At 57.0% G+C, this 13,282-nt stretch overlaps 2 protein-coding genes across 2 annotated transcripts; one reads left to right on the forward strand and one right to left on the reverse strand.

The window, feature by feature from the left end:
* Nucleotides 1-2,129: 2,129 nt before the first annotated feature.
* On the reverse strand, nt 2,130-3,541 carry LOC148820696 (immediate early response gene 2 protein-like). The gene has a single exon (XM_088933048.1). It carries the CDS (start codon nt 3,432-3,434, stop codon nt 2,901-2,903), a length of 534 nt encoding a protein of 177 aa, XP_088789174.1. The 5' UTR covers nt 3,435-3,541; the 3' UTR covers nt 2,130-2,900.
* Nucleotides 3,542-4,572: 1,031 nt separating this feature from the next.
* Nucleotides 4,573-12,865, forward strand: stx10 (syntaxin 10). The gene is made up of 8 exons (XM_088933050.1): nt 4,573-4,686; nt 6,995-7,164; nt 8,320-8,414; nt 9,268-9,330; nt 9,985-10,086; nt 10,161-10,267; nt 11,082-11,176; nt 11,382-12,865. The coding sequence occupies exons 1-8, from the start codon at nt 4,652-4,654 to the stop codon at nt 11,456-11,458; spliced, it is 744 nt and encodes a 247-aa protein (XP_088789176.1). The 5' UTR covers nt 4,573-4,651; the 3' UTR covers nt 11,459-12,865.
* Nucleotides 12,866-13,282: the final 417 nt, after the last annotated feature.

A 13,282-nucleotide genomic window follows, 5' to 3' on the forward strand; every position in this document is an offset into this window, starting at 1 on the left:
GGACCCGATTCCTCCACCTGCGTCCGTCAGAGCCCGCCGACACCCCCCTCCCCGGGGTGCCTGCAGGTGCTGTGAGAGGCGCGGGCACCAGGGGGCGCTGTGCTGGGCCCCGGGTTAAGGCAGGACGTGAGCGAGTGCTGCGTTAAGCCCAGGAGTGAGGGATATAAGGGCGGCAACTGAGACAGGAGCAGCGGAGCACTGCACTCTGACCTCTGACCTCTGCACCAGCTCCCTCGACCCGTATCCTGTGCGTGGGGCTCGCAGGGGTCCCCAAATTTGAGGGGCAAAGACTACTAACTCCCGACCCCCAGACGTTCACAGGCAACGGAGTACAGAGACCCCCACACCCTGAAGGCCTGAAGAAGGGGAGAGCAGCTTGGACCCCCGGGAACAGGGGAGTGAAAGAGGGAGAGTGTGTCCGCGCAGGTGTGTGCGTGAGCGTGTGTGAGGGGCTGGTGATGTCACAGAGCTCGGGGTCACGAGGTCACGTCTGTCTGTTTCACTGCATTCCCAGACTGCATCACCATTCTCACATCCACTGACAAAAAATTAATCAATTCATTAATTACAAATGTAGGAGCCGCTATGGAATTAAAAAAAAAAAGAATTAAAACTAAATGACAAAAAGAAAAAAAAGTATTTACTTACAAAACTGCATGTGCAATGTGCATGCTACAATATGGGTTATAATGTCATCTTCAGGACAAGTATATATATATAGCGATAGATGTTTTTAAAGCAATGTGTTTCTTTTTCTCTTCTATTTTTAAAAACAAACAGAAAAACTGAAAAAAAACTTTGGTAAATGAATTCATTAATGGAAAGTTTGTTTGTTTATATTCAGAGCTGTTACTGAACTGGGTGAGATGAGACACAATGTCAAACGCTAAAAAACGATTTCAGAACAGACCCTCCACAGAGCTGTTCCCTACTCTGGCTATGAGACCTCTCTCTGCTCTTTCTACCAGTGCATTTTGTAATTCCAAACAGAATCTTCCTAATGAACCTGAATAAAATCAGAGAGAATGCACACTCCTGTCTGTCTGTGTCTCCCTTCTCTTCCTGGGCTGAACGGCAAGCTCACTGCAGCCCCCTGCCCAGAGGGGCCAGCTGTTAGCTGCCTGCCTGTCCCTCCTCCTCCCCCTGTTGAGGATACACTTCCTGTCCCCACATTCCACCCGCCCACCGCGCTTCCTGCTTCCTGGACTCCCAGACACCAGCAGTGTGGGTGGCTGGCCACACTCACACTGAACCACACTGTTACACAAAGACACACACTGGTACACACTTTCACAATAACTCACACTGGCACACACTAGTACGCCTGACTCACTGATTACACTGATACACTGTGATTTACACTGCTACAAACGGATACACTGGCTCACAATGACTCACAGCTACACTGTTGCACACACCGGTTCACAGTGACTCATGCTGGCACACACTCATACACAATGACTCACAGCTACACTGTGGCACACACAGTTCACAGTGACTCGTGCTGGCACACACTCATACACAATGACTCTCAGCTACACTGTGGCACACACTGGTTCACAGTGACTCCCACAGATACACAATGACTTAGTTACAGTGTGGTACAGTGACTGTTCTCTGCTCCCCCAGTCAGACGCCACACGAGGCGACGAGACCAGAACAAACTCTGGAGGCTGCTGGGTGGAGACGAGTCATTTCCCTTGAGAGGGCGTCTCCCTCTGCGTTACTTTTCCTTACACTACATGCCCACTGGGACACTGACTCACACAGGAACAGCTGGTACAGTATACCACTGACACAGCTTCACTCGAGCACAGTGCAGTAAAGCCCAGTGAGATCAGGGTAAAAGCCCAGTGCAGTACAGTAAAGCCCAGTGAGATCAGGGTAAAAGCACAGTGCAGTGCAGTGCAGTAAAGCCCAGTGAGATCAGAGTAAAAGCACAGTGCAGTGCAGTGCAGTAAAGCCCAGTGAGATCAGGGTAAAAGCACAGTCCAGTGCAGTAAAGCCCAGTGAGATCAGGGTAAAAGCACAGTCCGGGAGTTTTGCAAACCACTTCCTGATCTCGAACGTGTCAACAGGTTTACCACAGGCATGTGCTCTGCTCACAGTGAAGACAGGACAAGAAGGCGTTGTTTTGATTCGGATATTTTATTAATAACTTAAAGGACATATTGACTCATAACTCAGTGTGTACACAGCTCTGTACATATTGAAGCAGCTTGGATTTCACACAAGTTAAAATAATCAACCCCCCCTACACACACATCGCCTCGTGGCGTCTCTCGTGTCTTACAGCTGTACTCTTCAAGTGTCCCCACAGCTCCGGTGGGCGCGCTGATGCAGGACTGTATACAGACCAATACAGTACACGACCGTGACAGTGTACACGCATTACACGCGTGACTGAGGGGGTCCCCATGCCCCCAGTGCTCACAGTCAAGCGCTTTGGGCGGTTACAGCGAGATCCGTCTCCCGCGGTCCAGCTGTCAGTCGGACGGACCCGCCTCAAGCCGCGCGCGACTTCCCGAGTCACGCGCCCGGCTTGGAATGCCGCTGCGGCGCGAGTCCCATGACTGATGACGCACTGCCCTCCCCGCGCGCTCATCGCCACAGACTCGCTCCCTTCAAACACAGTGTTGAAACTGTCCCTCTCGCTGGCAGCTCTCCTCCGTGTCCGGAAGTTGTCCAGAGCCGATTCTCTGCGGGATCCCCTCCCCGCACACAGCTGCCGGAGAGAGCGCGGCCGGTTCGGACCCGCTGGGTCAGTCCCGGGCGGAATCAGCCCGCGAAGGGCCGACATTCGGTCCGTCAGCCCCCGTCCGCGGCCCCCTCGGAACCTGCCGGTCGGCGCTTGTCGCCTCGCCGGCGTGTCGGTCAGTGTCCGTGTCCTCCGTGGGCGCTCAGAAGGCCACGATGGCCCGGGACAGCGGCAGGGCGCTCAGGGTCTCCCCGGCGCGGTGGCACCGGAGCGCGGCGAGCCGCCCGGGAGGCTGCTCTTCGCCGGCCGCCTCCATCCGCGCCCTCTTGCTGGGCAGGAACTCGGGCTCGGCGGCGGTCGTGCCCGGGCGCTTCCGCGCCAGGCGGCGCTGGCCGGCGGGGCCGCAGTTCTCCTTGTCCGACGGGCCGTCGCTGCCGTACGGAGCCCGGGGCTCGCCGCCCCGCGCCGCGCTGGTGTTCTCCAGCCTTGGCGCCAGCGGCCGGCCGGGGGGCGCCGGGGCCCCGGCGGGCGGGCAGCCCGTGTCCATGCGCTCCTGCCCCGGGACGGCCGCGGCGGCCTGCGCGCTGCAGGCGTGGTAGATCTCCCGGGCGGAGCGCACGACCAGGGACAGCAGCAGGCTGCGGTGCAGGCGGCAGCCGCCACGCTGACTGCGGGAGCTGTAGAGCTTGCCCAGGGACACGGCCACGATCCTCTTCGCGTCGCAGGTCATCTCCATTCTGCCTCTCTGGCGGGCGGCGGACGTGCCGTGTGGCTCAGGGAGTGCTGGGCTCGGGGTGCGCGCTGCCAGCTCGCCTGTGGCCCAGTTGTTGTCACCTCTTACGAGTACACTGGGAGGCTGAGCCGGGCGCTGTTATGTAGCCTCGCTTACGTCACAGGCGCTGTCTTCGCCAATCGACGCCTACAGGGCCCCTTGATTGACAGGTGCCGGCCGCCACACCCCCCCTGGTGTTTCCTGTCCGGAGGGAATCTTGACATCTGGGCCACGTAATAATAATAATAATAATAATAATAATAATAATAATGCAGTTATATCCCGTGCATAGACGCGGGCTTTGTGACCTGTGCACGCTGGAGTTGGGCGCAGTGTGGGTGAGCCTCTGCGGGTCTCCTACAGGGATTCTGGGGGGATGTTGCGTGTGGACACACATACTGACACGTCTCGCACCCGCGTGTCTGTGGACGGCGTGCGTACACTGCAGTGCGCCGTGTCGCGGCTTTGTGAACCGGCACCGTGCCGGAGGTGGCTGGGGTGGATCTGGGCTCTGTGCCTGCTGTACAGATGTCGGATCTAACCGGCCCCCCTCTCTCGGCTCGTTATTCCCCGGGGGTATTTCCTTGGTGACGTCGCCCCCGCACGCCCATACAAGGCGCTTCCGGGCTCCCGGGTCCCGCGCAGTGGAAAAGCCGTGACGCGGGGCGGCCGTACTTCCCTGCTTACCTAATTCAGCAGCAGCGAGCTGGAAGGGGCGGGGCGGGGAGGGAGCGTCAGCTCTCGCCTCCTTATATGGTGCTGTCGCCGGCTGCGCCCGCTTCCTTTGCCCAAATATGGGAGGCGCCTGAGGCGAGGCAGCGGCCGTGAGCGCCCTGTCCCTCCTGTGTGTTAATACTGCTGCAAATAACTAATAACTGGTCCTGGACCTGGAGCGGAAACTTATTAAATGTGACTCCGCTAGCCAGGTTTGCAAATATTTTAAGTGAGCTAAGCTGCGTGTAAGAAAGTGTGACACTCTATTCCTAACGTCATTATGGTTTTGGTTCATATGAAGCCATCATTATCGCGCCACCGTCATGTGACAGGGGTGAATTCTTCTAAGCGCGTCATGTGACAAGAGCGAAGTGCGCTGGCCCTGGTCATGTGATGGAGGAGTGGCGGGGGAGAAAGAGCTGGAGGAGGGAAGTGTATGCTGGGTCTCTCGGACTGTCGCTGACGACATGTCGCTGGAGGACCCGTTCTTCGTGGTGAAGGGGTGAGTTTACACGAGTAAAACATGAATGTTTACGTACACAGTGTAGGAGCTAACAGTAATGACACGGATTTTTCCTAGACACGGGGCGCTCGCTGGCGGGACAGTTAGGGTTTCAGCGAACTGAGCAGGCGGGGTGTTGAGAGCCCCAGTCGTGTATCAGCGTGTCTGTGACGCGCCGGTCAGCCAGGGTGTAGGCAGCGAGTGTGTCAGGCAGTCAGAGTGTAGGCAGCGAGTGTGTCAGGCAGTCAGGGTGTAGGCAGCGAGTGTGTCAGGGAGTCAGGGTGTAGGCAGCGAGTGTGTTGCTGTGCTGTCAGGGAGGTGCAGGAGTGTAACTGGAGGTGTGTCACTGTGCTGTCAGGGAGGTGCAGAAGGCCCTATCCCGGGTGCAGGAGTGTACCTGGAGGTGTGTTGCTGTGCTGTCAGGGAGGTGCAGAAGGCCCTGTCCCGGGCGCAGCAGTGTTACTGAAGGTGTGTTGCTGTGCTGTCAGGGAGGTGCAGAAGGCCCTGTCCCGGGTGCAGGAGTGTACCTGGAGGTGTGTTGCTGTGCTGTCAGGGAGGTGCAGAAGGCCCTGTCCCGGGTGCAGCAGTGTACCTGGAGGTGTGTTGCTGTGCTGTCAGGGAGGTGCAGAAGGCCCTGTCCCGGGTGCAGCAGTGTAACTGAAGGTGTGTTGCTGTGCTGTCAGGGAGGTGCAGAAGGCCCTGTCCCGGGCGCAGCAGTGTTACTGAAGGTGTGTTGCTGTGCTGTCAGGGAGGTGCAGAAGGCCCTATCCCGGGTGCAGCAGTGTAACTGAAGGTGTGTTGCTGTGCTGTCAGGGAGGTGCAGAAGGCCCTGTCCCGGGTGCAGCAGTGTAACTGAAGGTGTGTTGCTGTGCTGTCAGGGAGGTGCAGAAGGCCCTGTCCCGGGTGCAGCAGTGTTACTGAAGGTGTGTTGCTGTGCTGTCAGGGAGGTGCAGAAGGCCCTGTCCCGGGCGCAGCAGTGTTACTGAAGGTGTGTTGCTGTGCTGTCAGGGAGGTGCAGAAGGCCCTGTCCCGGGTGCAGCAGTGTAACTGAAGGTGTGTTGCTGTGCTGTCAGGGAGGTGCAGAAGGCCCTATCCCGGGTGCAGCAGTGTACCTGGAGGTGTGTTGCTGTGCTGTCAGGGAGGTGCAGAAGGCCCTGTCCCGGGTGCAGCAGTGTAACTGAAGGTGTGTTGCTGTGCTGTCAGGGAGGTGCAGAAGGCCCTATCCCGGGTGCAGCAGTGTACCTGGAGGTGTGTTGCTGTGCTGTCAGGGAGGTGCAGAAGGCCCTATCCCGGGTGCAGCAGTGTACCTGGAGGTGTGTTGCTGTGCTGTCAGGGAGGTGCAGAAGGCCCTGTCCCGGGTGCAGCAGTGTAACTGAAGGTGTGTTGCTGTGCTGTCAGGGAGGTGCAGAAGGCCCTATCCCGGGTGCAGCAGTGTACCTGGAGGTGTGTTGCTGTGCTGTCAGGGAGGTGCAGAAGGCCCTGTCCCGGGTGCAGCAGTGTAACTGAAGGTGTGTTGCTGTGCTGTCAGGGAGGTGCAGAAGGCCCTGTCCCGGGTGCAGCAGTGTAACTGAAGGTGTGTTGCTGTGCTGTCAGGGAGGTGCAGAAGGCCCTGTCCCGGGTGCAGCAGTGTTACTGAAGGTGTGTTGCTGTGCTGTCAGGGAGGTGCAGAAGGCCCTGTCCCGGGCGCAGCAGTGTTACTGAAGGTGTGTTGCTGTGCTGTCAGGGAGGTGCAGAAGGCCCTATCCCGGGTGCAGCAGTGTACCTGGAGGTGTGTTGCTGTGCTGTCAGGGAGGTGCAGAAGGCCCTGTCCCGGGTGCAGCAGTGTAACTGAAGGTGTGTTGCTGTGCTGTCAGGGAGGTGCAGAAGGCCCTGTCCCGGGTGCAGCAGTGTTACTGAAGGTGTGTTGCTGTGCTGTCAGGGAGGTGCAGAAGGCCCTGTCCCGGGCGCAGCAGTGTACCTGGAGGTGTGTTGCTGTGCTGTCAGGGAGGTGCAGAAGGCCCTGTCCCGGGTGCAGCAGTGTAACTGAAGGTGTGTTGCTGTGCTGTCAGGGAGGTGCAGAAGGCCCTGTCCCGGGTGCAGCAGTGTTACTGAAGGTGTGTTGCTGTGCTGTCAGGGAGGTGCAGAAGGCCCTGTCCCGGGTGCAGCAGTGTTACTGAAGGTGTGTTGCTGTGCTGTCAGGGAGGTGCAGAAGGCCCTATCCCGGGTGCAGCAGTGTAACTGAAGGTGTGTTGCTGTGCTGTCAGGGAGGTGCAGAAGGCCCTGTCCCGGGTGCAGCAGTGTAACTGAAGGTGTGTTGCTGTGCTGTCAGGGAGGTGCAGAAGGCCCTGTCCCGGGCGCAGGGGCTGTATGCACGCTGGGCGGAGCTGCTCCAGGGGGAGGCGCTGGTCAGTCGGGATGAGATGGACTGGAGTGCCAACGAGCTGAGGAACAGCCTGAGGGGCATAGACTGGGACCTGGAGGACCTGCAGGAGACCATCTGTATCCTCAGGGAGAAATGGGGGGAAGGGGTAGAGGGAGAGACTGGGAGGAGAGAGGGAGAGAGACAGGGAGACACAGGGGCAGGGGGAGAGATTGGGAGGAGGGAGACACAGGGAGATACAGGGGCAGGGGGAGAGATTGGGAGGAGGGAGACACAGGGAGATACAGGGGTGGGGGAGAGATTGGGAGGAGGGAGACACAGGGAGATACAGGGGTGGGGAAGAGATTGGGAGGAGGGAGACACAGGGAGATACAGGGGTGGGGGAGAGATTGGGAGGAGGGAGAGACAGGGAGACACAGGGGTGGGGGAGAGATTGGGAGGTGGGAGAGGGAGACACAGGGGCAGGAGGAGAGATTGGGAGGAGAGAGAGAGACAGGGAGACACAGGGGCAGGGGGAGAGATTGGGAGGAGGGAGAGAGACAGGGAGACACAGGGGCGGGGGCAGAGATTGGGAGGAGGGAGAGAGACAGGGAGACACAGGGGCGGGGGGAGAGATTGGGAGGAGAGAGAGAGACAGGGAGACACAGGGGCGGGGGGAGAGATTGGGAGAACAATAGAGGAGGAGACAGGGGGACATGAAGCCAATTCTTTCAAGAAATGGATCAATTTAGCTTCTGAGTATCCAATGAGCTAGATGGGCAGAATGGAGAGAGACAGGGAGACACAGGGGCAGGGGGAGAGATTGGGAGGAGGGAGAGAGACAGGGAGACACAGGGGCGGGGGCAGAGATTGGGAGGAGGGAGAGAGACAGGGAGACACAGGGGCGGGAGGAGAGATTGGGAGGAGAGAGAGAGACAGGGAGACACAGGGGCGGGGGGAGAGATTGGGAGGAGAGAGAGAGACAGGGAGACACAGGGGCGGGGGGAGAGATTGGGAGAACAATAGAGGAGGAGACAGGGGGACATGAAGCCAATTCTTTCAAGAAATGGATCAATTTAGCTTCTGAGTATCCAATGAGCTAGATGGGCAGAATGGCTTCCTCCTGTTTGTCACCTGTGTTGTGTACCAGTGAGGTGGAGGGAGGGAGAGAATGACAGAGGAGAGTTGGGACTGTGTGTGTGTGTGTGTGTGTGTGTGTGTGTGTGTGTGTGTGTGTGTGAGACTGGCAGCCACAGTGCCTCTCTCCAGGCCAGCCCATGTCCTTAGCCTCTCAGCCATCGTGGAGTCGAACCCGAGCAAGTTCCGCCTGGAGGAGCAAGAGCTTCAGGACCGAAAAGACTTTGTTGACAGGACCCGACAAGCTGTGCAGGTGCCACGTGTCTCTGTACTTGTGTGTGAGCGCTGTGTCTCTGTGTCTCTGTGTCTCTGTGCTTGTGTGTGAGCGCCGTCTGTCTGTGTCTCTGCTTGTGTGTGAGTGCCGTGTGTCTGTGTCTCTGCTTGTGTGTGAGTGCCGTCTGTCTGTGTCTCTGTGCTTGTGTGTGAGCGCTGTCTGTCTGTCTCTGTGCTTGTGTGTGAGTGCTGTCTGTCTGTGTCTCTGTGCTTGTGTGTGAGTGCCGTCTGTCTGTCTCTGTGTCTCTGTGCTTGTGTGTGAGTGCTGTCTGTCTCTGTGTCTCTGTGCTTGTGTGTGAGTGCCGTCTGTGTCTCTGTGCTTGTGTGTGAGTGCCGTCTGTCTGTGTCTCTGTCTCTGTGCTTGTGTGTGAGCGCCATCTGTCTGTGTCTCTGTGTCTCTGTGTCTCTGTGTCTCTGTGTCTCTGTGCTTGTGTGTGAGTGCCGTCTCTCTGTGTCTCTGTGCTTGTGTGTGAGCGCCGTCTCTCTGTGTCTCTGTGTCTGTGTGTGAGCGTCGTCTCTCTGTGTCTCTGTGTGAGTGCCGTCTGTCTGTGTCTCTGTGCTTGTGTGTGAGTGCCGTCTGTCTCTGTCTCTGTGTCTCTGAACTTGTGTGTGAGCGCCGTCTCTCTGTGTCTCTGTGCTTGTGTGTGAGTGCCGTGTGTCTGTGTCTGCTTGTGTGTCAGTGCCGTGTGTCTGTGTCTCTGCTTGTGTGTGAGTGCCGTCTGTCTGTGTCTCTGTGCTTGTGTGTGAGTGCTGTCTGTCTGTGTCTCTGTATTTTAAGTGGCTGTCCAGTGTGTATCACACAAGCAGTATGTGACTCTGTGTCTGTCCTACAGGAGATGAAGGAGCACTTGTCCAGCCCTGAAGCCCAGGCACAGACCGAGAGGAGGAGTCGACAGGTCAGTGAGGACAGAGAGAGCCATCTTACATCACATTGTACTTTGTCGCACTCTGTACTTTGCTGTCTCCCAGACCTTCTCATCTGTCCCAAAGACACTAGTGTTAATGTACTGTAGTGTCCAGTCAGTGTGTCTGTATGAACCCCTCTCTCTCAGTGCAGTGTTAATGTACTGTAGTGTCCAGTCAGTCAGTGTGTCTGTATGAACCCCTCTCTCTCAGTGCAGTGTTAATGTACTGTAGTGTCCAGTCAGTCAGTGTGTCTGTATGAACCCCTCTCTTTCAGTGCAGTGTTAATGTACTGTAGTGTCCAGTCAGTGTGTCTGTATGAACCCATCTCCCTCAGTGCAGTGTTAATGTACTGGAGTGTCCAGTCAGTCAGTGTGTCTGTATGAACCCCTCTGTCTCAGTGCAGTGTTAATGTACTGTAGTGTCCAGTGTGTCTGTATGAACCCCTCTCTCTCAGTGCAGTGTTAATGTACTGGAGTGTCCAGTCAGTCAGTGTGTCTGTATGAACCCCTCTGTCTCAGTGCAGTGTTAATGTACTGGAGTGTCCAGTCAGTGTGTCTGTATGAACCCCTCTCTCTCAGTGCAGTGTTAATGTACTGGAGTGTCCAGTCAGTCAGTGTGTCTGTATGAACCCCCCTCTCTCTCAGGCTCTCCTGGGGGTTCCTGGTCCTCGGGGAGGTCTTCATTCAGATCAATACCTGGTGTCAGCAAACTCCCTCTACCTGGAGGAGCAGCAGGCACAGCAGCAGGTGGGCACGTGGGCGGGGCAGCGGCCAGGGCAGCCCTCCGGCGCCACACTGCTCACTGCCTGTCCCTCTCCCAGCTCATCATGCAGGACCAGGACACGCAGCTGGAGCTGGTGTCCGGCAGCATCCGGGTGCTGAAGGACATGTCTGGACGGCTCGGGGACGAGCTGGAGGAGCAGGCCCTGTGAGCGAGCGGCACAGTCTCCGCGGCAGCGTCGCGAGGCATGACAGCAGCTGTCCTGTAGGGGGTGCAGTGGCTGGGGGTGGTTACTGCGGCACTGCACAGGGCACCTCTGCACAATTTGGGGTGCAGCAGAGTTAAAGATGCAGAAGCTTAATTCCCAAAATCTGTAATTGAAATGCAGCTGACATCACCACAGGACAGCAGCGCGGGGCCCTGGGCTTTCTTTCTACCCATGTGCACAAGGCTGTACATGTGCATGCGTGCGTGTCTGTGCATGTGTCTGTGTGTGCTGCATGCATGCACTTGTGTGTGTGTCTGCTTGTAGTCTGTGTGTGCGTCTGTGCAGGCTGTAGTCTGTGAGTGTTTGGGCTATAGTCCATGTGTGTGCGTCTGTGCAGGCTGTAGTCCGTGTGTGTTTGGGCTATAGTCCATGTGTGTGCAGGCTGTAGTCCGTGTGTGTGCAGGCTGTAGTCCATGTGTGTGCAGGCTGTAGTCTGTGTGTGTTTGGGCTGTAGTCCATGTGTGTGCAGGCTGTAGTCTGTGTGTGTTTGGGCTATAGTCCATGTGTGTGCAGGCTGTAGTCTGTGAGTGTTTGGGCTATAGTCCATGTGTGTGCGTCTGTGCAGGCTGTAGTCTGTGTGTGTTTGGGCTATAGTCCATGTGTGTGCAGGCTGTAGTCTGTGTGTTTGGGCTATAGTCCATGTGTGCGTCTGTGCAGGCTGTAGTCTGTGTTTGGGCTATAGTCCATGTGTGTGCGTCTGTGCAAGCTGTAGTCTGTGTGCCAAGGCACAGCTGAAGCATGTGGTTTCTGCAGGATGCTGGGTGAGTTTGCTGAGGAAATGGATCACACCAGCTCCCGGATGGACTCTGTGCTGAAGAAGATGGAGAAAGTCTCTCACATGACTAGCAGTGAGTCTGTCTCTCTCAGAGTGTGTCCTGTCTTTCACCGAGTCAGAGTCTGCGAGTGTCTCTCTTGGAGTGTGTGCTGTCTGTGGCTGAGTAGGAGTCTGTGAGTCTGTCTCTCTCACTCAGTGTGTCCTGTCTGTCACCGAGTCGGAGTCTGTGAGTCTGTCTCTCTCCCTCACCGTATCCTGTCTGTCCCTGTGTCTGTCAGGCCCGCGACAGTGGTGCGCTATTGGGGTTCTGGTGGTGACTGTGGTCATCGTTCTCATCCTGATCTTCGCACTTTGATCCCTGACCTCCTCACCCCCTCCCAAGACCAGGCAGCGATGGACAGGCTGAGAAGATGGCTGCTCCTTTTCCTTCACCCCCTCCTCCATCTCTCCCTCCACCCTGGGACTCTGGGTCCTATCAGTGACTTTCTTTAGACGGTTTTAGATTTGGCGCTTCTGCGTCTGTGTGCCCTTGAGCGGAGCAGCTCTCTCTCTCTGTTTCCAGACCAGGAGTGATTTTTTGTTGTTTTTAGGATGCCATTGGATGAGGGTTGAGGGTCAAGGGTCACTGACCCCATGCACAAGTAGAATGGTCTGTTGCAGCTGGACCACTCTGTGGGTACCCAGATTGGACCCGGAATCCCCTGAGGGTTGTGGGATCAATAACGAGGTGCTGTTTGGAGTGATCCATCTGATTAACTCTTTCGCTGCCAGCGAGCCTGTTGCCCTCCCCTTGGGAAGCCCCAGTGTCTCCAGGACGAGACGGGAGAGGTACCAGCAGGTCACCCCACCCTGTCCTCTCAGGCGGTGGTCCATGCAGCCCAGTCCCGGCGGTGAGTCCTCTTACCCCCAGTGCTTTGCTGAACTAGCTGCAGGTTACCTGTGAATTTGAATGTTTTATAGCCCCTTACAGCCTTGAGCCTTGACAGAGCTGAAGCCGCAGTGCTGCTGTTCCACAGCTGTAAGCTGGCAGGTTCCCTCGTCCTGGACCCAGCTCAGCCGCCATGCTGTTGGGGTACCCCCTCCCCGAATCCTTATGGAGCAGCACCGCAGATCCTCGGGACTCCCCTGCCCCATTTCCTGCACGCTCCTGCCTGCGAAGGGCTCTGTGGATCTGGGCCGGCCCTTTGGGAGTATGGGCAAATGGCCTGATCTGACAATTGAGTTTAATTAAGTGCTGTGATTAACACAGGCCTGGGGGAGATCTCCTGGGGCGAGTGCCTGGACACGAAGGAGCCCCGAGTCCCTTCATACACCGTTATTGTATTGTTGCAGCTGATGTAGTGCGGGTCCAGACAGGCCCGTTTTTAAAAGAGGGTGGATGGCTGCTGTGTGCTGCTGTCTGACAGGTGTTTAGCGGGCCTTTCTGATTGATGGGCCTGGGTTCTGCAGAGGGCCCTGGGCTGTGTTGAGGCGACACGGCTCTGCAGAGGGCCCTGGGCTGTGTTGAGGGGACACGGCTCTGCAGAGGGCCCTGGGCTGTGTTGAGGGGACACGGCTCTGCAGAGGGCCCTGGGCTGTGTTGATGGTACTGCACTCTGCCGTGCCCTAGGCAGAGAAGATTTCTGGTCTCCAGGAACCTCACTCTGTCAGAAACCTTTACAAGCGGGTGTCGTTACATAAAATAGAAATGTATTTACGGTTTTATACTTGTAAAATATCTTTTATTACAGTACTGTTTTATAATACACCTTGATCTTGTCAATACAGCTGTACAGTTGTTTTTGAAGTGCTGTGTGTTTGCATAAGGGTGGTGTGGGAGGCTGTTGAGTACTTTTGGGGGGTACAGCTTTCTGCAGGGGTCACACTTCACTCCAGCATTCTAAACATCCCCTCTCGTGACACGTGCCAGATGTACCGCGGGCCGCGACTCTGCCGTTCCTCGTGGCACAGGGGTCTGCGCGTGTGCGTTTAAGCTCTTTCTCGACGGCGGCTGGCCCCTGCGGACAGGAGGCGCTTGGACGGGTGACTTCGCGAGCGGTACTGTGACACAGGGAGGAGTCCAGACATGAGGCTTCAGCCCAGCAAGGCTTGTTTCTCTTCGAGCGCTGGACCGCTCTCGATGTGCCTGGGCAAGCCAGTGGATTCAGAGAAAGCCCTGCGGGCCACAGCCTGTTCCAGC

This window comes from Atractosteus spatula, chromosome 14 (genome assembly GCF_055471065.1).
Source record: "Atractosteus spatula isolate fAtrSpa1 chromosome 14, fAtrSpa1.hap1, whole genome shotgun sequence".
Taxonomy (NCBI): Eukaryota; Metazoa; Chordata; class Actinopteri; order Semionotiformes; family Lepisosteidae; genus Atractosteus; species Atractosteus spatula.